This window comes from Oncorhynchus clarkii, chromosome 12, assembly GCF_045791955.1.
Source record: "Oncorhynchus clarkii lewisi isolate Uvic-CL-2024 chromosome 12, UVic_Ocla_1.0, whole genome shotgun sequence".
NCBI classification, from domain to species: domain Eukaryota; kingdom Metazoa; phylum Chordata; class Actinopteri; order Salmoniformes; family Salmonidae; genus Oncorhynchus; species Oncorhynchus clarkii.
This window is the reverse complement of record NC_092158.1, coordinates 15,621,777-15,645,838: the sequence shown is the minus strand read 5'-3', so window position 1 is coordinate 15,645,838 and position 24,062 is coordinate 15,621,777. Positions and strand designations below refer to the sequence as shown.

At 41.7% G+C, this 24,062-nt stretch overlaps 1 protein-coding gene and 1 non-coding gene across 2 annotated transcripts in view; one reads left to right on the top strand and one right to left on the bottom strand.

Annotated features, from left to right (window-relative positions):
- Positions 1–24,062, bottom strand: part of LOC139422762 (contactin-associated protein-like 4) — a 217,192-nt gene that overhangs the window by 180,592 nt on the left and 12,538 nt on the right. Inside the window, exon 2 of the mRNA XM_071174090.1 lies at positions 6,786–6,896. Coding sequence (XP_071030191.1) covers positions 6,786–6,896 — 111 coding nt within the window. The remainder of the gene's footprint in view (positions 1–6,785; positions 6,897–24,062) is intronic.
- Positions 4,288–4,360, top strand: trnav-aac (transfer RNA valine (anticodon AAC)). Its single transcript has one exon. It is a non-coding gene; the product is annotated as a tRNA-Val (tRNA).

Sequence of the window (24,062 nt, the reverse complement as noted above, 5' to 3'; positions counted from 1 at the left end):
CATAACGATGGTCATTATGGCCAAACAGTTCTAGTTTTGTTTCATTAGACCAGAGGACACTACTCCACAAAGTACGATCTTTGTCCCCATGTACATTTGCAAACCGTAGTCTGGCATTTTTATGGTGTTCTTTGGAGCAGTGGCTTCTTCCTTGCTTAGAGGCCTTTCAGGTTATGTCGATATGGGACTTGTTTTACTGTGGATATAGATATGTTTGTACCTGTTTCCTCCAGCATCTTCACAAGGTCCTTTGCTGTTGTCCTGGGATTGATTTGCACTTTTCGCACTAAAGACCAAATATTATTTTACCATTATTAATCTTTCTTCCATAGTGTAGTTTCTTATTTTTATTCAGTTTAGTCACATGGTCTCTTAATTTGCTGTATGTTTGCCAATCGGTTATGCTGCCAGACTATTTGCCATATCTTTTGCCTCATCCCTCAACCATAACATTTTTCAATTCCTCATTAATCCAATGGGATTTAACCGTTTTTAAAGTCATTTTCTTAATGGGTGCATGCTTATTAGTAACTGGAATAAGCAATTTCATAAATGTGTCAAGAGCAGTGTCTGGTTTATCCTCAATTCACACCACAGAGCAGCAAATATTCTTTACATCATCTACATAAGAATCACTATAGAACTATACTGTATAGTACATCTTATCTTATACAGTATATTAGGCCCAGCCTTTGGAACTTTGGTTTTCCTAGACATGGCTAATATATTGTGATCACTACATACGATGATTTGGATAATACTTTAAAGCAAACTTCTGACGCATTAGTAAAGATGTGATCAATACATGTTGATGATTTCATTCTTGTACTGTTTGTAAATATCCTTGACTGATAGGTTGACTGATAACCTGAACCAGGTTTCATGCACTGGTTACAGTTTGGAGCTTTTTCTTAAGTGGGCAGCTTGATGAAAGCACCCAGAAAATATACCACATACCTCATCATTTCACACATACTGACTGTTAGCACTTGGTGGACTATAGCAGTTTCCCCACAAGAATGGGGTTTAGGTGAGGCAGATGAACCTGTAGCCATATTTCTTTAACTAGGCAAGTCATTTAAGAACAAATTCTTATTTTCAATGATGGCCTAGGAACAGTGGGTTAACTGCCTTGTTCAGGAGCAGAACAGATTTGGAAACTTGTCAGCTCAGGGATTTGATCTTGCAACCTTTTGGATTACTAGTCCAACACTCTAACCACTAGGCTACGCTGCCACCCCAGTATTTAACACTATTTAACAAGGGTGCCAATAATTCTGGATATAACTGTAAATCATTCTTGCCTGGACTGCCACGTGTTGCCCTGTCTATTTTAGAGGGGAGATTGGGAAATTGTGGCCGACATTACTTTGGCGAGTCATACCAGATTTCCAGCAAAGAGCAGATGTGTGTCTAATGAACGGACTACTCACTCATCAATAGTGTACTGTTTTTCCACTTGCTAGTGAATGAATAAGGAATAGAGACCTGTTTAGAGTGTGGGGCCTTGAGTGACACCAACTGTCTAATAATGGCCATATGGATTTGGGAGGACTTTCTGATAGGACATTCCAAGCTGGCATCTGGCTGAGCTGCCAGTTCAGGTAAATGTTCACTAGACCAAAATGGCCACCAGTTCTCTCCAGAGACATGAAGAGCCAAATCAGACCATGAAACCAGAGGACAGTGGATCGCTGATTGAACAAATAGATCAATATGTGATTAGCCAATAGTCTTTATAGAGTTCATTTCAATGAATGGTCTCCACTTAGTTGAATTTCACTTCAAGAAAAGGAATTAGCCAGCCAAAATGTAATTTTAAAGCATATTTCAATATAATTGTATAACTGTCAGTATCACAAAAATGAAAAAAGAAACCATTTAAATGTTAAATACTGATATTAACATTTAGCAAAGGGATGAATGGAAGTTGTCCGAATTGCTCCTCCACAATCAAAAATGAGACAGAGTAACTCATAATTAGAATCAAACACAGTTTTGTGTATTCAAAGGGTTACCTCAGTGTCAGAGACAGTAAATGGTGATAGAGGGTGGAAATAAGAAAGTGAAAAAGAGAAAGATAGATAATTAGAAAGAAGAGAGGGGGTAATAGATTATTAAAAAGAAGGGGGATAGTGAAAGAAGGAGTGAGAGAGAGAGAAACAGGGTTGAATTAAGTAAACTCATTTTGTTTCATTGGAGGATAGAACAAGGGAGCGTGAAAGAGAAAATAAAAGTCAGTGTGTTCACAACCCGGCCTACCATAATGCTTCAGAACCCGGGCTACCATAATGCTTCACAACCCGGCCTACCATAATGCTTCACAACCCGGCCTACCATAATGCGCACAACCCGGCCTACCATAATGCGCACAACCCGGCCTACCATAATGCGCACAACCCGGCCTACCATAATGCTTCACAACCTGGCCTACCATAATGCTTCACAAGCCGGCCTACCATAATGCGCACAACCCGGCCTACCATAATGCTTCACAACCCGGCCTACCATAATGCGCACAACCCGGCCTACCATAATGCTTCACAACCCGGCCTACCATAATGCTTCACAACCCGGCCTACCATAATGCTTCACAATCCGGCCTACCATAATGCTTCACAACCCGGCCTACCATAATGCTTCACAACCCAGCCTACCATAATGCTTCAGAACCTGGGATACCATAATGCTTCAGAATCTGGCCTACCATAATGGTTCAAAACCTGGTTTTCCATAATGCATTATTGTACCCTGGGCAGGTGGTTTAACCAGATCTTGACTGGATCTCAATGGGTCTTTCATGTTTCTCCACATTGGATTACATGGACATGGTCACATATCTGATCACAGCATGTGTAGATAGAATGTGTAGAAGGGTGGAGTCTGAAAAGCATTCTAATTCCAGACTGACTAGAGGGGTGAACCCATAGAATTACATAATAGGATCTCTGTGGATGACCATCTAACTCTGCGGACAGTCTGAGGACAAACAATATAACTTGCAAGGATCAGACAATGTGCCATTTTGATATGTTCTTATACAATGACTTTACTGACTATATATTGTATACAATCATATCACCACCTGTATCACCTGTTCTCATGTTGTTGCTTTCTGACTACAATCGATAAACGGGAATATTTAATTCACTATTTCAATCAACTTAGTTGTCAGATCACGAAATACCATTCTCAGTAAACAAGCCTGCTGAGAAGATACAATACCAGCAGGACTGAACAGATCTTAATTTGAACTAGTGTGCTACAGCAGGAAAATAATCATGCAGCAACAGCAAATGTGAATTACTATGTAGATTATAATTAATTAACATTTTTGTAGTGGTTGATATATTTTTCGATAGAGCATATCAAGTTTGAAATTTCAAAGTGGAAATTACTATCTTTAGAAGCTTAAAAGAGTGATCAAGTTAAGATTCTACATCTGTATTAAAGCTTTTGAAAGTTACCACTGTTCATTTTGTCAGTAAATTGAATCAGTAATGTGAATATCCTCTGAGAAACACTAGCTAGAGGATGCTAAGTGTTAACATGTGCAGGCAGATTTGTAAATTAGATGGTTTCATTCATTTATTCATAGATTTCTTCTTAGAACAGCTGGGATTATGTCGTCTCGTGCCCTGCCATGTAAAAAAAAGCAATTTGAGAGTCACCGTATTCTCGTCTTCGTAGGATAAATTATGCAGCATCACCGTTTCAACCCCCTGGGATGCCATGTTGTTAGATCCTCTTCCATTCACAGAAAGGACAGAGAGTGAGCTTGAAATCAGTCAAAGGTCAAATAGAAGAGAGGTTTTTGAGAGGCATCTTTGCAGTGTCCTGTAAACAATCAATTACAGTTCTGTACTCCATCACTAGAAATGTTCACCCACAGAGCAAAGCTGGTTGCAATTACATCATTACAGACAGAAATCTGGTTCCAATTATGGAGATTTCTGATTGTAATGTAATTTAATTCTATACACTCGCACCTGTACACAGGTTGAAAATGTCTGATTTGGTCAGTGAGAAATGGCTAAATGGGTATGCAGTGGCTGTACAGTAACATGCTATACATGACCTCTGAGCTCTGGCTCTGTACTTCACAACTCTGTATGGGTTTTGACTGACAGCCGTTCTGAACTTGAGCACCTTGCATGACAAGAAGTTTCCCAAATCCCTCCTGCTAATTGCTAATTTTGCTAATAAATGCCTTACTTTGGAAATTCGAAGTCATGCAATGAATATCAGTAAAATTCGGTTTACTCCTTGCTGACAGTTCTTGCAGCAGTTTCTGTAGTGTAGTGGTTATCACGTTCGCTTAACACGCGAAAGGTCCCCGTTTCGAAACAGGGCAGAAACAGTACTCTTTGTCACATGCAATAATTACTGTGGATGTTATAGAGAATTATTTTTCATAAATGCCTTATTTTAGAAATTTGAATTCATGCAATGAATATCTGTACAATTCAGTTGACTCCTTGCTGACAATTCAAGCAGCAGTTTCTGTAGGACAGTGGTTATCATGTACGCTTAACACGCGAAAGTTCCCCGGTTTCATCCTGGGTGGAAACAGCGCTCATTGACTCATGCAATAATTTCCATAATTGTAACAGAGAATTATTTTTGTAATTAATGCCTTACTTTGAATATTCAAATGTATGCAATGAATATCTGTAAAATTCGGTTTACTCCTTGCTGATAGTTCTTGCAGCAGTTTCTGTAGTGTAGTGGTTGTCACGTTTGCTAATTTTTGCAAATTTTTGCAAATTTTATGTTGTCTGAGTGAGGGAAAAGCTGTAAATTAAGAGAGAATGTTGCTGAGGCACACACACCTGAATGCACTCATTACTTAATTATACATGTATGTGTACCAAAATTATCTGTTTCTCTGAATTGTCTTGTGAAAGCCTAACACTGTTATATCATATTTTATATCTTAGCTAGTAATGTTGGCAACAGAACAAGCTTTCAAATGATGCTCACCTCAACCAGATTGCCTTTTATATGGGGCCCTTTTTGGATTGCGTAAACAACAACAGTAATTGTGTGATGCAGGGCTGTGTTCCAACCAAAACAACTACAATTGTGTTTGCTCTAGTTTCTCAACGGCACAGCTAGAAGAGCTAAAAGAAAAAACACCTTATACAGTAGTTGAATCTTCTTTGAGTCATAAAAGTGCATTGAAATGACTTAGGAACTGTGCACACTTTGGAGAAGTGTGTGGCCACTTGGAGACACCCGTTAGTCCTTTGACTCAAACTTTTTTTGTCATATGTTGCACATACTGTAACATAATGTTCTAGGAATATTCTTATCATGTTACCGAATGTATCCGGAGTATTTTAAGATTTCATTATCAATCAATGCGGCAAAAAGTACAGTAAATGTAAAACACACTAAATCAACAGTGTAATGTTTGGATTCAGTCTTGTGTCAGGTGAACTGTTGTGTCCTCATATTTGGTCTAGTAATTTCCCCATAATCTCCAAACTGTTCCCTTTTTAATTGCTACCATGGTTATGCATATGCTTTATACATATTTCTTCTGTAAGAAAAACATTTTAATTTAGCCCAATCCATATAGGCCAAATCCCACATGTGTAAAGAGTTTTAAGCAATCTTCTACCTCTGGTGCAGACATTAACTGATATCTAAAACAAGTAACCTGACTGACACTGCTTCATCATGATCAAACACAGGGAAATATACCAAACAGATGATACCCTAGAGTTTTAGACACCTATCGATCCACCCAGATCAATTCAGATGGGAATAGTGAAAAACCTGTGTGCTTACTGCTACAGCCATCAAAGACAGCACGGAAGCAGCATCCAAACAAGCTTAGTTTGCTTTGGTCTCACAGTCCCCAAAAAAATCATTCACACAGACCCTCTTATGTGGCTGCTAAAAATCCCTGCTTTTCCCAAATGATTTTCTGCTTTCAAACTAGAAACAAAATAGATAAACCCTCCCCGTTTTAAAACATTCAAAGAAAGAACCACCGTTATAGCATTTCCCCCTGTTAGCAAGGCAAGCAAACCCTATATCAGCATCCAGCATACCATCCAATCCCCTCTTGATTTTTTTTGTTTGGATGAGTCGCCATTCAGATGGTAATGGTGGGCGACCTTGCATTGGAGCTTGTGATGTAGTACTCCAATATCTACCTACAGTAGGTGACCAGCTGGGTACGCTACTCTGAAGGGATGTGGTAACAACAGCATCTCTCTCTCTCAAAGTAAATCATCTGGATCCTGCGCTACTGCTGCTGAATCCTGCCTATGATGTTCTTTATGCACAGTCCTGTGGGGAACCCAACCCTATTCTCCCTCTCCGCAATAATCATCTGAGCCTCAACACCACAGTGTGTACTGCTGGAACACAGCCTCCCAATAACAGTGGGGGATACTACAATCAATACAGTGTCCATATCAGACTCTTTTCTCAAGCCAAACAATGCCTTATTATTTTTCCCATCCTTTACTCCAACTTGAAATGGGGAATGGATGAGGTCAATGTGTGTGAAGCATTGCAAAAAGCCGTTGGGACTACACAACCTGTTTCCTCAGAACTACTGCAGCAGAATGGTACACTCGTGGCACCTTTTTTTCTATCTAGAACCTAAAATGGTTCTTCCATGAAGAACAATTTTCCACAGAGGGCTCTACTTGGAACCCACAAGTTCTACCTGAAATCAAAAAGGGTTCTCCCATGGGGACAGCTAAAGAACCCTTTTGGAACCCTTTCTTTTTCAATAGTGTATGTATCAAAAGTCCAGTACTCACCATCTCTCCTGTTGACTTTAGCAAAGCCTGGCCCATGGCTGTTGGATAACTGTGAGGAGCTTCTGAAGGAGGACTGGGGCAGGTTGGACACCAGTGGGCCATCACAGCTGTCTATCAAGCAAACATGAAACACAAAGCAAAGGATTAGTCTTTGAGCTCTGGACTAGTAGTAACTCAGCATAGTACCCCCAAAAAACATCATCAAGGAGGAATAATGCTTAAAGTGAGTTGACACAATATTGTAAGCCACGATAGAAACACCATCGACACCATTGTGGTGACATCACAGGATGTCATCACCATTCTAATGACATCACTGTAAAATAACTACATAATGCTTATTAAAATAACTACACTGTTATGTTCCAACACCACTAATGTGTGCTCTGACTTTATTGGAAGAGATCAAAACACCAAGACCAAAACAATATCACAAAACATGTTACAGAGTGTCTTGAACTCAACTGTAATATGTTGAAAAACCAAAGTATTGATAAACCAAATTAGGAAAATATTTCAACCATACGAGATCAACTCAAAAGAGTCAAACACTGCAAAAGTAGGGTGTTCTTGTCACATTGAAGAAGCCCATGTGTCAAGAATTACCACTAAGGACCATGCCATACTATTCAAATAGGAGCTGCACTTTGCAGTACTTTCACTAGATGAGAAGATAATCATTGACCACCTCTAACATGGCCCCCATGTGATCAAGCATTTTTGCCCTGATGATGTCAGATTGGGTATTGTATTGCAGTTATATATGTTAGAACCACCTCAGTAATAAAACAAGCTGGTGACTCATGTTGTTTAGATCCAGAGCCTCTCAGAGACCTGTTCATGCTCCACACACTTTTATGATTATGACTGTTATGACTGGAGGTTTAGATTGCAATAAATAAAAAAACACACGCATACACATTGGCATGCACGTACGCATATGACCAAATGCTCACACACATGCTGGGGGTGCGTGATTACATGCACAAGCAAACAAATGCACACACACACAGATAAAATTGGCTTATTTCTTATGACATTAAAAACAGAACAATATGAAACAAATATTACAGAACCGTGCTAGGGGCAAATAAGCTTTAATGCTTGTTTTAGGCGTGTTTTAAATTGGTCATACCATGGATCATTTAGCTATTTTATTTAGAATTGTAGGACACCTGTAGATATCCCCCAAAATAATGAAAACATTATTTGATAACATACTGCATTTTGGCCTTTACTACTATAGCCCATAGAAATGCATTGAATAACACATTCATGAATGGCAAATCAGAGAGTCAAAAAATAAATAATGAGTAATAAGGTTTTAAAGCATCTGTCCTATATCTAGAAGAGATCACAGGGAATAAGGTTTTGAAGTGTCTGCCCTATATCTAGGAGAAATCACAAGGAATACGGTTTTGAAGCGTCTGTCCTATATCTAGGAGAAATCACAAGGAATACGGTTTTGAAGCGTCTGTCCCATATCTAGGAGAAATCACAATGAATAAGGTTTTGAAGCGTCTGTCCCATATCTAGGAGAAATCACAATTAATACAGTTTTGAAGAGTCTGTCTTGAACCTAGGAGAAATCACAATGAATAATGTTTTGAAGTGTCTGTCCTATATCTAGGAGATATAAGAAAGCTCAGAAAGAGTTTGTTGGCACAAAATGATCTCCATACCTCCAGCACACACCCCTGAGCCCCATGCAAAAACAGATATCTAAACTGACTAGCTTTGATGGGGATTTTTGTATTATATTAGTCATACAGCTTGCAAACCTCTCATTAGTAGTTCACACACACTCTCATCGTGACCAACCTACAATCACTATCTCTCAATGAGTGTACATGAGGTTGTTTGTTGAGTATTCAGTGTGAAAAGCATTTCAATTATAGTGTTTGAGGGTGAGAAGTGCACTCCAAAAACAGAGCAGAGGAGTAAAAGCTGAGTTGATCATCACTAATGAGATGAGACTCGTTGAAAACTACTTGACAGAAAGAACAGAGTTTGAAAAAACTATTTAAAAAAATGGTGTTCAGAGTTAGGCATTTCACTGCCTTTAGCCACATCTCTGACTGACTCTGTGTTCAGTCATGCACAGACATCATGGTGCGCTGGAGGAAACTGGAGGTTAATGCTGAATAGCTGTGCAGCACACATCCACTGAACCTCGACAATAAACTCACCTTTCCTCGTGTTAGAGCCACCTTTGCAAAACAGACTTACAGGTACCATAGCTCATTTCTCTATCTCTAAACCAGGGGTGTCAAACTTATTCCAAGGAGGTCATAGTGTCTGCAGGTTTTTTGATTTTCCTTTCAATTAAGACCTAGAAATCCAGGTGTGGGGAGTTCCGTACGAATTAGTGACCTTAATTCATCAATCAAGTACATGAGCGAGCAAAACCCCGCAGACACTCAGCCCTCCGTGGAATGAGTTTAACACCTGCGCTCTAAACCATATAAATCCCACGTTAAAAAACAAACAATACTTACATCCCAAGGTAATGCTTTATTTATTTTTTTAGAGACATAATATATGTACTAAAAGCTAGATTCTCTACTTAACATGTTGCTACATAATAGTACTTTAAAAAATATTTTTATTGAATTATAAAACATACAATACACCTGCAGTGTATTCTCCTTCGCTCAACATTTACATGACATTTTTGACATTTAGCAGATGTTCCCATCCAGAATGACCCACAGGAGCAATCCGGGTCAAGCGCCCCGCTCAAGGGCACATCGACAAATCAAATAAATACAAAATTGTCAAATGGCAAAATACATCCGGTGTAGACTTTATTGTGAAATGCTTGTTTACAACGCAGTGTTGAAAAATACAAACAAAATCGTAACACAAGTGGAATCAAAGTAAATACACAAGAATAGATCTATATACAGGGAGTACCACATCAATGTGCAGAGGTACGAGATATTTGAGGTAGATATGTACATGGAGGCAGGGTAAAGTGAGGCATCAGGATAACCTCCCACTCATCTCCAGTTACACATTCCAACCCTCACCTATCTCTGCTGACCTTTGGATTTCTATGCGCCATATATCTTTTAACTATGCCGTGATGTTTAACATATAATTTAAATCTATCTTATCAAATTGAATCCACCGATTTTGAGTTGAAGATAAATACTTTTGCTAAGAGTAATAATATATTAGCGATTGATCTCCCAACAACACTATTTCTAGAGTCAATTTTAGATTAATGGTATGCTTTTTTAGCCACTCCTGAACCTGAGACCAGAAGCTACCCAAGGGCAATACCAATAGTACTATCTTAGAAAATGATGATATATTGTGTGTGTCCCGAATGGCCCATAGGGCTTTGATCAAAATTAGTGCACTAAATAGGGAATAGAGTTGGGATGAAATCATTAACTCATTCCAAAGTATTCTTCTCAAGGAGGGTCAGTGGCCTCAGAACCCATCAGAAGTGTTTAATCAGTATTGATAAAAGACAGATCCTTGGCAGGAGCTATAGGCAATAGAGTGAGACAGGCCACCCTCTCCTCTCCTCTCCTCTCCTCTCCTCTCCTCTCCTCTCCTCTCCTCTCCTCTCCTCTCCTCTCCTCTCCTCTCCTACTCCGCTTCCATCCCCTCCCCTCCCTTCCCTTCCCTTCCCTTCCCTTCCCCTCTACTGTGTCCCATTTCACATTTTGCTGAAATAAGTCCAGATGATGGAAGTGGAGAATTAATACGGATGAAAATGATGCATCACCTTCACAACAACAACTAGAAATAGAGTATGGATAAGGCGCTGGACTGAACTCCAAGACTGAGTTCAATACAATTCACTATATGTCTTTTGGATGTATTAAAAAATTCCGACCATGCTGCATTCAGCAGAAATAATAGTCTAATGAGGCCAATAACATGCTTGTTTGTGAACTGGAACTATGGCATGGAACACTAACAGTCATCCTCAATCCAAACTAAACACCAGTGTTCTGTACTTGTGTTCCGTTCTGCACAACTTGGTTCCACAGTATATTGACCCATGGGGCCTATAGTCTTTCAGCTCTCCAGACAGATTGAAGAGCAGAACTGTAGCAGCACACCCAACCTAATGTGCTAACTCCATGTAGTGACATTGTAGGGGTGCTTCAGTCCCTGTTTTAATTAGCGTGTTCCTCTGGCAGGGAATTAATTGGCCAGATTGAGAGAGAGGGAGAGACAGATTGGGCTTGTGGCCAGCTAGCACAATGTAGTTGACTATGGGTGCTTCCTAAATGACATCCTATTGCCTATATAGTGCCCCATAGGCTCTGGTCAAAAGTAGAGCACTATATAGGGAATAGGATGCCATTTGGGACACATCCTATAACATTTACACCAACTGCCACAGGAAGTAGAGCAGCTAGAAGCTTATGTAGAGTTAAACACGTGCAGCACCAACCTCCACAGGGAAAGACGTGTCCCAAATAATAAACTAACGTACTAGAGCTTGTTTTTCGTGTTTCATATTGGCCCCGAAAGATAATGTTCCCATCTACTGGTGGATTTACAATAATACAAAATGCCAGAAGTTAATTCCTAATAAAATACGCCTGAATATGAACCAAACTCGATGGAGAAACTTTGTGAATGACCAAAGTGAATCAAGAATATGAACAAATAACTTTGGTCCAGTGTCACAACTTCTGCCGAAGTCGAAGCCTCTCCTTGTTCGGGCGGTGCTCGGCGGTCGACGTCACTGGTCTTCTAGCCATCATTGATCCATTTTTCATTTTCCATTGGTTTTGTCTTCCTACACACCTGGTTTCAATCCCATTCATTACCTGTTGTGTATTTAACCCTCTGTTTCCCCTCATGTCTTTGTCAGAGATTGTTTGTATTTCAGTGTTGTATATAGGTTTGTATTTAGTGCGCGTCAGGGTCCTCGTACATATATTTGTTACATTTAGTGTTTAGAGTATGTTTCGTTCATTGTTATTAAATAACTCCATTACACTCAGTTTGATTCTCCTGCGCCTGACTTCCCTGCCACCTATACACAACTCTGACATCCAGTCTAGCTCTGACCTAAGTGAATCAAGAATATGGATAGATTACTTGGGCCCATCTAGGGCTATTGAAGACAAATTGTGTGTATCTTTTGAAGAAGAAAGAACTGAATGACTTGTATCTTCCTTCGCAGCATGTGAGACCAGGATGTGAGTGAGCATTATGTAATGTACTACAGGGCCTGCAAACTGCCTTGTAGCTTGATCTGATCTGTGATTGACTGCTATTACCCAAAAGAAAGTCCTGGCTCGCCAGAGCAACACTATCCAATCATTGAGTTATTGTGATGGTATGATAGGTGCAGCCCTCATAGGGCATCGTGCTGTTTCTGTCTGTGGCTACGGAACCCTGACCTGTTTCGCTCTCTCTCTGCCTACGGCTACGGAACCCTGACGTCTCTCTGTCGCTGTCTCCCTGTTTCTGTCTGTCTGTCTCAACCTCTGAATGCTCGACTATGAAAAGCCAACTGACATTTACTCCTGAGGTGTTGAACTGTTGAACCCTCTATAACCACTGTGGTTAATTATTTGACCCTGCTGGTCATCTATGAATGTTTGAACGTCTTGAAGAACGATCTGGCTTTCATGCTCATATACTCTTGCCTTTCAAGGGAGTTTTTCCTGTTAATCACTGTGCTTTTATCTGCATTGCTTGCTCTTTGGGGTTTTAGACTGGGTATCTGTATAGAACTGTGTGACAACTGCTGATGTACAGTACCAGTCAATTTTTTAAAATATTTTAAAAACTTTTTTCGACATTGTAGAATAATAGTGAAGACATCAACACTATGAAATAACACATGGGAATCATGTAGTAACCAAAAAAGTGTTAAACAAATCAAAATATATGTTTTCTTCAAAGTAGCCACCCTTTGCATTTGATGACAGCTTTGCACACACACTCAGCATTCTCTCAACCAGCTTCGCCTGGAATGCTTTTCCAACAGACTTGAAGGACTTCCCACATGTGCTGAGCACTTGTTGGCTGCTTTGCCTTCACTCTGCGGTCCAACTCATCCCAAACCATCTCAATTGGGTTCAGGTCGGGTGATTGTGGAGGCCAGGTCATTTGATGCAGCACTCCATCACTCTCCTTCTTGGTCAAATAGCCCTTACACAGCCTGGAGCTGTATTGGGTCATTGTCCTGTTGAAAAACAAATGACAGTCCACTAAGGGCAAACCAGATGGGCAAACTGCAGAATGCTGTGGTAGCCATGCTGGTTAAGTGTGCCTTGAATTCTAAATAAATTACAGACAGTGTCACCAGCAAAGCACCCCCACACCAAAAATGCAGAGATCATCCTTTCACCTACTCTGCGTCTCACAAAGAAACAGCGGTTGGAACCAAATATCTCAAATTTGGACCAATCAGAACAAATTACAGATTTCCACCGGTCTAATGACCGTTGCTCGTGTTCCTTGGCCCAAGCAAGTCTCTTCTTCTTATTGGTGTCCTTTAGTAACAATTTGACCATGAAGGTCTGATTCACACAGTCTCCTCCGAACAGTTGATGTTGAGTTGTGTCTGTTACTTGAACTCTGTGAAGCATGGACAAAAGGAACACCTACATACGTGAGAGTACTATTCATTGACTACAGATCAGCGTTCAACACCATAGTGCCCTCAAAGCTCATCACTAAGCTAAGAACCCTGGGACTAAACATCCCCCTCTGCAGCTGGATCCTGGACTTCCTGACAGGCCATCCCCCGGTGGTAAGGGTAGGTAACAACACATCTGCCACGCTGATCCTCAACATGGGGGCCCCTCAGGGGCGCGTGCTCAGTCCCCTCCTGTACTCCCTGTTCACTCATGACTGCATGGCCAGGCACGACTCCAACACCATCATTAAGTTTGCCGACGACACAACAGCCTGATCACAGACAACAATGACTGTGGTGCCAAGATAACAACCTCTCCCTCAACGTGATCAAGACAAATGAGATAATTGTGGACTACAGGAAAAGGAGGACCGAGCACGCCCCAATTCTTAATGACAGGGCTGTAGTGGAGAAGGTTGAGCGCTACAAGTTCCTTGGTGTCTACATCAACAACAAACTATCATGGTCCAAACACACCAAGTCAGTCATGAAGAGGGCATGACAAAGTCTATCAGGACTTTGTCATTGTCAGTCTCAGGAGACTGAAAAGATTTGGCATGGGTCCTCAGATCCTCAAAAAGTTTGACAACTGCACCATGAGCGCATCCTGACTGGTTGCATCACTGCCTGGTATGGTAACTGCTCGGCCTCTGACTGCAAGGCACTACAGAGTGTAATGCGTACGGCCCAATACATCACTGGGATCAAGCTTCCTGTCATCCAGGACCCCTATACCAGTCGGTGTCAGAGGAAGGCCCAAAAATAGTCGTAGACTGTTCTCCCTGCTAATGCACCGCAGCAGTACTGGAGCTCCAAGTCTAGGTCCAAAAGGCTTCTTAACAGCTTCTACCCCCAAGCCATAAGACTCCTGAACAGCAAATCAAATGGCTACCCAGACTATTTGCATTGACTCTGTACCGGTACCCCCTGTATATAGCCTCCACATTGACTCTGTACCGGTACCCCCTGTATATAACCTCGCTACTGTTATTTTACTGCTGCTCTGTAAACGGGTTTTCTCCGTTTAAAAAAAAAACTTATTTGGAATGCAATTTCTGAGGCTGGTAACTCTAATGAACAGCAGAGGTAACTCTGAGTCTTCCTTTCCTGTGGCAGTTCTCATGAGAGACAGTCACTTATTTTTCTTAAAACTGTATTGTTGTTTAAGCGCTTGTAAGTAAGCATTCCTGAACAGCAAATCAAATGGCTACCCAGACTATTTTCACTGTAAGGTCTACACACCTGTTGTATTCGGCACATGTGACAAATCAAATCAAATTTGATTTAATTTCGCAACTGCACTCGAAGAAACTTTCAAACTTATGGAAATTTTCCAGATGACGGACTATCGTTTATCTTTGCTTATTTGAGCTGTTCTTGCCATAATATGGACTTGGTATTTTACTAAATAGGGCAATCTTCTGTATACCACACCTACCTTGTCACAACACAACTGATTGTCTCAAAAACATTAACAAGGATAGAAATTCCACAAAATAACTTTTAACAGGGTACACCTGTTCATTGAAATGCATTCCAGGGGACTACTTCATGAAGCTGGTTGAGAGAATGCAAAGAATGTGCAAAGCTGTCATCATGGCAAAGGGTGGCTACTTTGAAGAAAACATATATTTTGATTTGTTTAACACTTTTTTGGTTACTACATGATTCCATACGTGTTATTTCATAGTTTTGATGTCTTCACTATTATTCTACAATGTCGAAAATAGTCAAAATAAAGAAAAACCTTGGAATGAGTAGCGTTGCCCAAACTTTTGACTGGTACTGTAAAAAGGGCTTTAAAAATACATTTGATTGATTGATCGATCATTCCCCACTTCTCCAATCTATAGTGGAACATGCTGTGTTGAATAGGCACTATGTTATGCAGCAGTCACAGGCGGGTATTGAATGAACATGTGCTCACAGCCCAAGGTTATTATATAAAACTAAAACTGAAATAAAACTAAATGTGGTTTTCAAACTTTTTTTCTAATGTGGTTTTCAAGCTTCTGAATCTGGTGGGTCACATTGAGGTTGACTTTAATTTAACGATACACTCGGCGAGATGACGTTGTCATGAGCAGCACTGCTGATCTAGTTAAACAATGCAGCAAGACAATAGCTGATTACGCAAGTAAGAAAAACAATGTATCAATTGGATAACTAACGCTCAGCTAGCCAGACAAACTATCCCCATCTCTAAAATGACCTGACAACAATCAACCCTCTCATTTGTGCTTTACATTAAAACCATAGCACCCTGGGTTGACTGCAGCCAAGATAAATGTAATCAGTGATGACAATGATCAAAGGGAGGACGCTGTGGCAATGTAGCCGTTAAAAACTCTTTATCCTGAATCTGTCAGTCTGCCAGTCTTAACTTCTCTTTACAATAACACACAGACACAGAGTTGAGACAAGCTGACGGCAAAGCTGCAAGGCTGTCACTCCCCTGACTGGGTTCAAACACGTTTATTACTAGAGCAAAGGCACCACTAGGAACAGTCACTGACTCCAACACTTTCCCGTGCGACCATGCTAATGCAGATTTCTTCTAGAATCCTTCAGGCAACTTCACTTATGCTAATAGCTCCCAAGACTGTTGTGAACACAAGCAAGTAATTAATGGGTAATCTAATGCTGCTTGAAAAACATAAACTAAGATGATCTATAACCCAGAAACGAGACTAAGGATTTGTCCCAAATGACACCCTGTTCCCTATAGTGCACTAGGCCCGGGTCAAACGCAGTGCACTATAAACAGAATACGGTGCCATTAGGGACAGACCCTAAGATGTTTTCAACCATTGCTGCAGCCAGCTGGGTCCTCTCCTCCTCTCTACTCCCCTCTCCTCTCCTATTCACTTCTCACCTCTCCTCTCCTCCTCTCTACTCCCCTCTCCTCTCCTATTCACTTCTCACCTCTCCTCTCCTCCTCTCTACTCCCCTCTCCTCTCCTATTCACTTCTCACGTCTCCTCTCCTCCTCTCTACTCCCCTCTCCTCTCCTCCTCTCTACTCCCCTCTCCTCTCCTATTCACTTCTCACCTCTCCTCTCCTCCTCTCTACTCCCCTCTCCTCTCCTATTCACTTCTCACGTCTCCTCTCCTACTCTCTACTCCCCTCTCCTCTCCTCCTCTCTACTCCCCTCTCCTCTCCTATTCACTACTCACCTCTCCTCTCCTATTCACTACTCACCTCTCCTCTCCTATTCACTACTCACCTCTCCTCTCCTATTCACTTCTCACCTCTCCTCTCCTCCTCTCTACTCCCCTCTCCTCTCCTATTCACTACTCCCCTCTCCTCTCCTATTCACTACTCACCTCTCCTCTCCTATTATCTACTCCCCTTTCCCCTTCTATTCAGTCCCCTCCTCACCTATTCTGTCCTCTCCTCACCTATTCTGTCCTCTTCTCACCTATTCTGACGTTTCCTCCCCTATCATGTCCTCTCCTGTCCTCTCCTGTCCTCTCCTGTCCTCCTCTGTGACGGGCCTGGACATGAAGAAAACTGAAAGACAAACCTGTAAAATGGACGTGTTCTATGCATTCACTTCTCCAACTACAGCTCTAAGGCCTAAATTGTACATAGGTCTGGAGCGTCCACGGGACTATGGTGTGTGGGTGGATAGTGTACTTTCGCCACAATGGGCATAAAAGTGACTGATGTATCGCCACCCAGCCCTGTTCCAGGGGATAGGCATACTGTAAGTCTATCCATCAAGACACACTAAGCACGCCTGCTTTAAAAAGTCCTCCTATGATAATTACATTCCCTCTGTGTTTTCTCCCACGTGGCTGATACAAAAATCCTTCTGCAGGGTTGGAGAAAAACGCAATTAGCAGACCTGGGTTCAAATACGATTTCACATCATTTCAAATACTATATGCTAGCTGTGCTTGTCTGAGCTTGCCTGGTGCAACGGAACCAATAAAAAAGTCCTAAAACGTGTCACTCCAAACCCCGCCCACCTGACACTCCAGGCAGGCTGAAGCCAAACGGTCAATGTTTTTGAAAGATTTCAAGTACTATTTTAACCCAGGTGTGCCAATGAGGGGCTCTTTCAACAGTCAAGCCTCATAACACGAAACAGTCAATGCACACTCCATATCAGGTGTGGAACCGAACGTTCAGTACAATAAAGGGGAAAATGCTATTACTTTACAACAACATTTGTCACGTTTCTTCCTAGAGGTGTCATAATTCACTCAAGCTACACTTTTTAAAGTGTTTTTTCTAAGTGTCGCTAATGCACTTTACAGTCATCCATTTAACTTTATTCGTTGTAACAACGTTGTGTCAATGTGTGTGTGTTTATTCAGTGTTGAGATATGCCTGTGTACTTACTGATAATCACCAGAGACGCAGACAGACACAGACGCTGCTGCTACACTTCTGGACCCCTTCACACATAACGGATGACTATCTTCTCTGAGTTACTCAGCACTCAGCAGCAACATTAATACACACACACGTTGTAAATACAGCTTGTTTTAACAGTACTAAATTAGGCTTTGTCGAAAAATATAATATGTGAAATATGACTGACAGTCAGAGTGGCAGCCTGTACTCCATTAGATCATAACGGGGCCCCAAATGGCACCCTTTTCTTCGTATATAGTGCACTACTTTTATCCAAAGCCCTATGGGCCCTGGTCAAAAAGAGTGCACTATAGTTGGTAACAGGGTGCCATTTGGGATGCAAACACATTATTCTACTGCTAAGGAGGAGTAAAATGGAGTGAGTAATTAGGCTCGTAGCTAGAAAAATGATGATTATTATTTATTTTAGAAGACCCGGTCCCCTGGCTGTGCTATTCCCATAGACATATGGCTATTCCACTCTGTACGGGTCTACTAGCACACAGCTAATGGGGAACGGAGAGGGCATGTGTTGAGGAGGTTTCGGGGTCTCTGGGAGTGAACGCAGGTAGTAATACAATTATAGACTACACTCAATTATAGACTACACTCAAATACAAACACCTATGAATACACGTACATGCACATTGAACACACACACACATACACACACACAAGCTTCTACCCTGCCAATACGCTTGTGGGTGACTGTCAATCAATGGGTGATGGTCTACCAATCTACCCTTGGTATAGTACTGCAGCCCTCTTCCCCTTACATCTGGTTTCTTTATTCAGGGGATAGAGAGGTAACTGAGTCTCTGTTGAACCAACACACTGCTTCTATCTGTAGCCTTGATCACTGCTTAGCTTTGAGCTTATGAAGATGCCGATGGAAAACCTCTTCAGAAGGTCAGACTAACTCTTCCTCCCAGTCATGTTAACAAAGTAAGTATTTTGGTGAGCCTGAGATAACTTATAAAATATTGAGGTGCCTGCCCTCCTAGCTTGGCTTGGAGTGTTCAGATACTGTATAGAATACTCAGAGTTGAACAGCTGAGGGGAGAAGAGAAGAGAACAGAGCTGAAAGAAGAGGGTTACTTCAGTTCTGACCCACATTTGTCACTGGTTCAGCCTCTCTGACTGGCCTACTCAAAGGAAACCACTGGGGAGTGAAATGGAAGAGCTCAGAATGTCCCAGAAGAGCTGGGAGTTGGAGGGTGTCAACAAGACAAGATTATCCTAATATCTCTTCCCCTGTAACCGACTCTCGTAATATATCTTCCCCTCTGACCGATTCTTCGAATATCTCCTCCCTCTAACCGATTATCGTAATATCTTTTCCCCTCTCACTGAATCTCCTAATCTCTACTCCCCCTTACCGATTATCGCAATATCTCCTCCCCTCTGACCGATTATCGTAGCATCTCTTCCCCTCTGACCGATTATCCCATTACCAACTTCCTCACTCACCAACTACCTCACCCTCCAACTACTACCTCACGCTCCAACTACCTCACTCTCCAACTACCGGGCTCCAACTACCTCACGCTCCAACTACCTCACGCTCCAACTACCTCATACTCCAACTACCTCACGCTCCAACTACCTCACGTTCCAACTACCTCAGACCTCCAACTACCTCAGGCCTCCAACTACCTCAGACCTCCAACTACCTCAGGTCTCCAACTAGCCCTCTCTCTCCAACTACCTCATGCTTCCAACTACCTCATGCTTCCAACTACCTCACACTCCCAACTACCTCATGCTTCCAACTACCTCAGGCCTCCAGCTACCTCACTCTCCAACTACCTCAGGCTCCAACTACCTCAGGTTCCAACTATCTCATGTATCCAACTACCTCACTCTCCAACTACCTCACTCTCCAACTACCTCAGCCTCCAACTAAGGTTTATGAAATGCAATAAGGAAACATTTCTATGGTTCTCCTATATTGCTACTTTTCTTCCACTACACCTCTCCTGACTGTAGCCATTATAAACTAAAGCCTGAATAAAAATGATTGAAAACAGATAGCAGGAACCTGCGATTCTTATCATATTACTTTGATGATTTGATGTTGCAGTTGACTCAGATGACATGCATTGTCAATGCTGTAATCATTGCAAACAGTGGACAACAACAACAAAAACAACAGCTAACAACAGCCCTGTTTTTGTTGAATACATGTAGATTGATTCAGATTGACAGATTATTCAGAGCACTGCTCCACAGGTCTGTTATGGTGTTACAACGGTTCTTTTTAGAAACTACATAAACTCCTGCAACTGTCATACTATAAGCTAGTCCTGGACAGCTGTTGGGTGCATGGTAGCCAACGGCTGAATGGTAGCACACCTGTGCTATTTCCTTGTAAGCATCCAAAATGGCACCCTATACCCTTCAGTGAACTATTTTTGACCAGAGCCCTATGGGCCCTGTCCCTGGTCAAAAATAATGGACTGAATAGGAAATAGGGAATAGGGTGCCATTTGGGATGCATACCCTGTCAAATGTCACAGCTGTGATTTGACCTGACATACATGAGGCGAAATTGAAAGTAATATTGCATATTGAGAAATAAATGCAGGTGTTGTTGTGAATGATGACTGTATGAATGTTAAACAACTGCAGCATAATCTGTATCAGCAAAGTTGACTATTCTAGTTATTACAGCAAAGTAGGACTGAAGCTAAAAGAGGCTGAGAGAACAATTGGGCAACCTATAAAGAGAACCACCATGACAGATTTCTGGTCCAGTACCAACTCATCTACAATGATGACAGGGCTGTGTGATGAATGCGTCCATTTTGAAGGTGCCAGGCTTTTGAAGAATTTGGCCTTGAGCTAATACAGAATGGCCTGGGTCAGAACCAAAGTTAGATGAACTGCCGTTTTCTGTCAATTTCCTACTTAAATACTGCTCTCTGGATTAATAAATCTAGATTCATAACTGCCAGAGCCAGACTCAAGTTCACACAGTAAAAAAAAATGTTTAAATACGACCAGCGCTACCCGCCGCTACCTTTGTGTAACCTTGACTTCATAAGATCTCATTCATGGCTCGACTTCCCCAACACACATTTCATAAATGACAGTAAAGAAGAAATATGAGGGTGATTTATCCTCTCCTCGCTATCTGCTTTCCCCTTCCCTCATGCAGCCTCCGTGAGATGCCACCCTTCTCATGAATCATGATGGACAGTGGGCTTTGCAGGGAAATACCTACGCCACACAGACAGTTGCACCAAATTGATTTTATTCACTGGTTTATGTTCTTCACAAAACAAACAACCAGCTCATTGAAAAGTAATACATTCCGAAGAGGCAAGGAGCTGTGTGCTGCATATGAAGCACTGAAGCACCCGGTCAGTCGGTTTACTGGCCAAATATACATAATTTCCAACCCAGGAACATTTTTTTACTTGATTATTAATCTTATTGTCTGTGGGAATAGTGGAAGAGGGAGGTCATTGTCTGACTCTGAAGTCTAAGGTTCCAAATTGAACCCTACTCCATATTTTTGCCCAGAGCCCTACACTCTCAGAAAAAAAGGTGCTATCTGGAATCTAAAATGGTTATTTGGCTGTCCACATAGGATAAACCTTTGAAGAACTATTTTGGTTGCAGGTAGAACCTTTTTGGGTTCAATGAAGAACCCTTTCCACAGAGGGTTCTACATGGAACCAAAAAGGTTGTTTATTTTGGAACCCTTTTTTCTGAGAGTGTATGGGCAAAAGTGCCGCATTATATAGGGGATAGAGTAGTATTTGTGACGTGGACAAAGTCTAATTTAGAGGCATAAAACGTTTCCCCACAGCCTCAATCACCAGCCAAACTCTCTGCTTGTTCCTAAACACATTTGGGACACATACAGCTGACTCACAGCCAAAGAGGTCATCTCTTTCCACTGTTCCCTCCTGCCCCAGCTAGTCAACTGTATTTGATTCTGTATAGTCTTACTAAAAAGCCTACTGAAATCACACAGTAATAACTTATAGGAGAATACTGCATATTGTCAGTGTGAGTGTAGTCTCTACCCACAGGCGCTGTGTCTCTTTGGGCCCTGGTCATAAGTAGTGCACTACATAAGGATTAGGGCTCTGGTCAAAAGTAGTGCACTACATAAGGATTAGGGCTCTGGTCAAAAGTAGTGCACTACATAAGGATTAGGGCTCTGGTCAAAAGTAGTGCACTACATAAGGAATAAGGTGTCAATAGGCGCCATCATTCTAGTAAGACTAGTGTGAGTGTGACTCACTATCTGTGTACACACCCAGGGTAGGGGACTGAGGTGTCATGGTGTTATCTGCCATTAGGCCATGATTAGAAGGAGCGCTCCACTGACTCCAGATCAGCTGTGAGAGAAGATAAAAGCCCTGAGAGGACTGGTAATATGCCGAGTACCTCAGAAAAGAGAGAGAGAGAGAGAGAGAGAGAGAGAGAGAGAGAGAGAGAGAGAGAGAGAGAGAGAGAGAGAGAGAGAGAGAGAGAGAGAGAGAGAAGCCTCAGTTCTTTGGGGCATGGACTCTACAATTTGTCAAAAGCATTCCACAGGGATGCTGGCCCATGTTGACTTCAATGCTTCCCACAGTTGTGTCAAGTTGGCTGGATGTCCTATGGATTGTGAACCATACTTGATTCACACGGGAAACTGTTGAGCATGAAAAACCCAGCAGTGTTGCAGTTATAGACACAAACTGGTGCGCCTGGCACCTACTACTATACCCCATTCAAAGGCACTTAAATATTTTGTCTTTCCCGTTCACCCTCTAAATGGAACACATACACAATCCATGTCTCAATTGTATCAAGGCTTAAAACTCCTTCTTCAACCTGTCTCCTCCCCTTCATCTACACTGATTGATGTAGAATTGTGCAAGGAGGAGATTGCTGATTTTTTACGTGCTCCTAATTAACTGCTAGTTTGTTCGTTTTTTGGGGTTGTTTGTAACTTATTTTTTTACTTAAATTCTCTAGGGTAGGGGGGAGCATTTGGAATTTTGGATGAAAAGCATGCCCAAATTAAACTGCCTTCTACTCGGGCCCAGAAGATAGGATATGCATATAATTAGTAGATTTGGATAGAAAACACTAAAGTTTCCAAAACTGTTAAAATAATGTCTGTGAGTATAACAGAACTGATTTGGCAGGCAAAAACCTGAGAAAAATCCATTCAGGAAGTCCAAACACACCAAGACAGTCATTAAGAGGGCACGACAACACCTTTTCCCCCTCAGGAGACTGAAAAGATTTGGCCCCAGATCCTCAAAAAGTTCTACATCTCCATCATTGAGAGTATAGACTGGTTGCATCACTGCCTGGTATGGCAACTGCACAGCATCTGCACAGTACTGCACAGTAGGTAGCTACAGAGGGTAGTGTGTTCGGCCCAGTACCTAACTCGGGCCAAGCTTCCTGCCATCCAGGAATCTATATACTAGAGGAAAGCCCAAACATTTTTCAGAGACTCCAGTCACCCAGGTCATAGACTGTTTTCTCTGCTACTGCACGGCAAGCGGTACCGGAGTGACAAGTCTAGGACCAAAAGGCTCCTTAACAGCTTCTACCCCCAAGCCATAAGACTGCTGAACAACTCATCAAATGGCCACCAGACTATTTACATTAATACCCAACCCCATTTGTTTTGTACACTGTTACTACTCACTGTTTATTATCTGTGCATAGTCACTTCACCCCTACCTACATGTACAAATTACCTTGACTAACCTGTAGCCCGGCACATTGACTCAGTATCGGTACACCCTGTATATAGACTCGTTATTGCTATTATATTGTGTTACTTTTTATTATTTTTTACTTTAGTTTCTTTGGTAAATGTTTTCTTAACCTCTTGGATCTCTAGGGGCGCTATTTCATTTTTGGATAAAAAACGTTCCTGTTTTAAGCGCAATATTTTGTACGAAAAGATGCTCGACTATGCATATTATTGACCGTTTTGGAAAGAAAACACTCTGAAGTTTCAGAATCTGCAAAGATATTGTCTGTAAGTGCCCCAGAACTCATTCTACAGGCGAAACCAAGATGATACGTCAACCAGGAAATGAGCAGAATCTCTGAAGCTCTGTTTTCCATTGTCTCCTTATATGGCTGTGATTGCGCAAGGAATGAGCCTACACTTTCTGTCGTTTCCCCAAGGTGTTTGCAGCATTGTGACGTATTTGTAGGCATATCATTGGAAGATTGACCATAAGAGACTACATTTTCCAAGTGTCCGCCTGGTGTCCCTGCGTCGAAATTGGAGCGCAAAGCCAGGTCCAATTATTT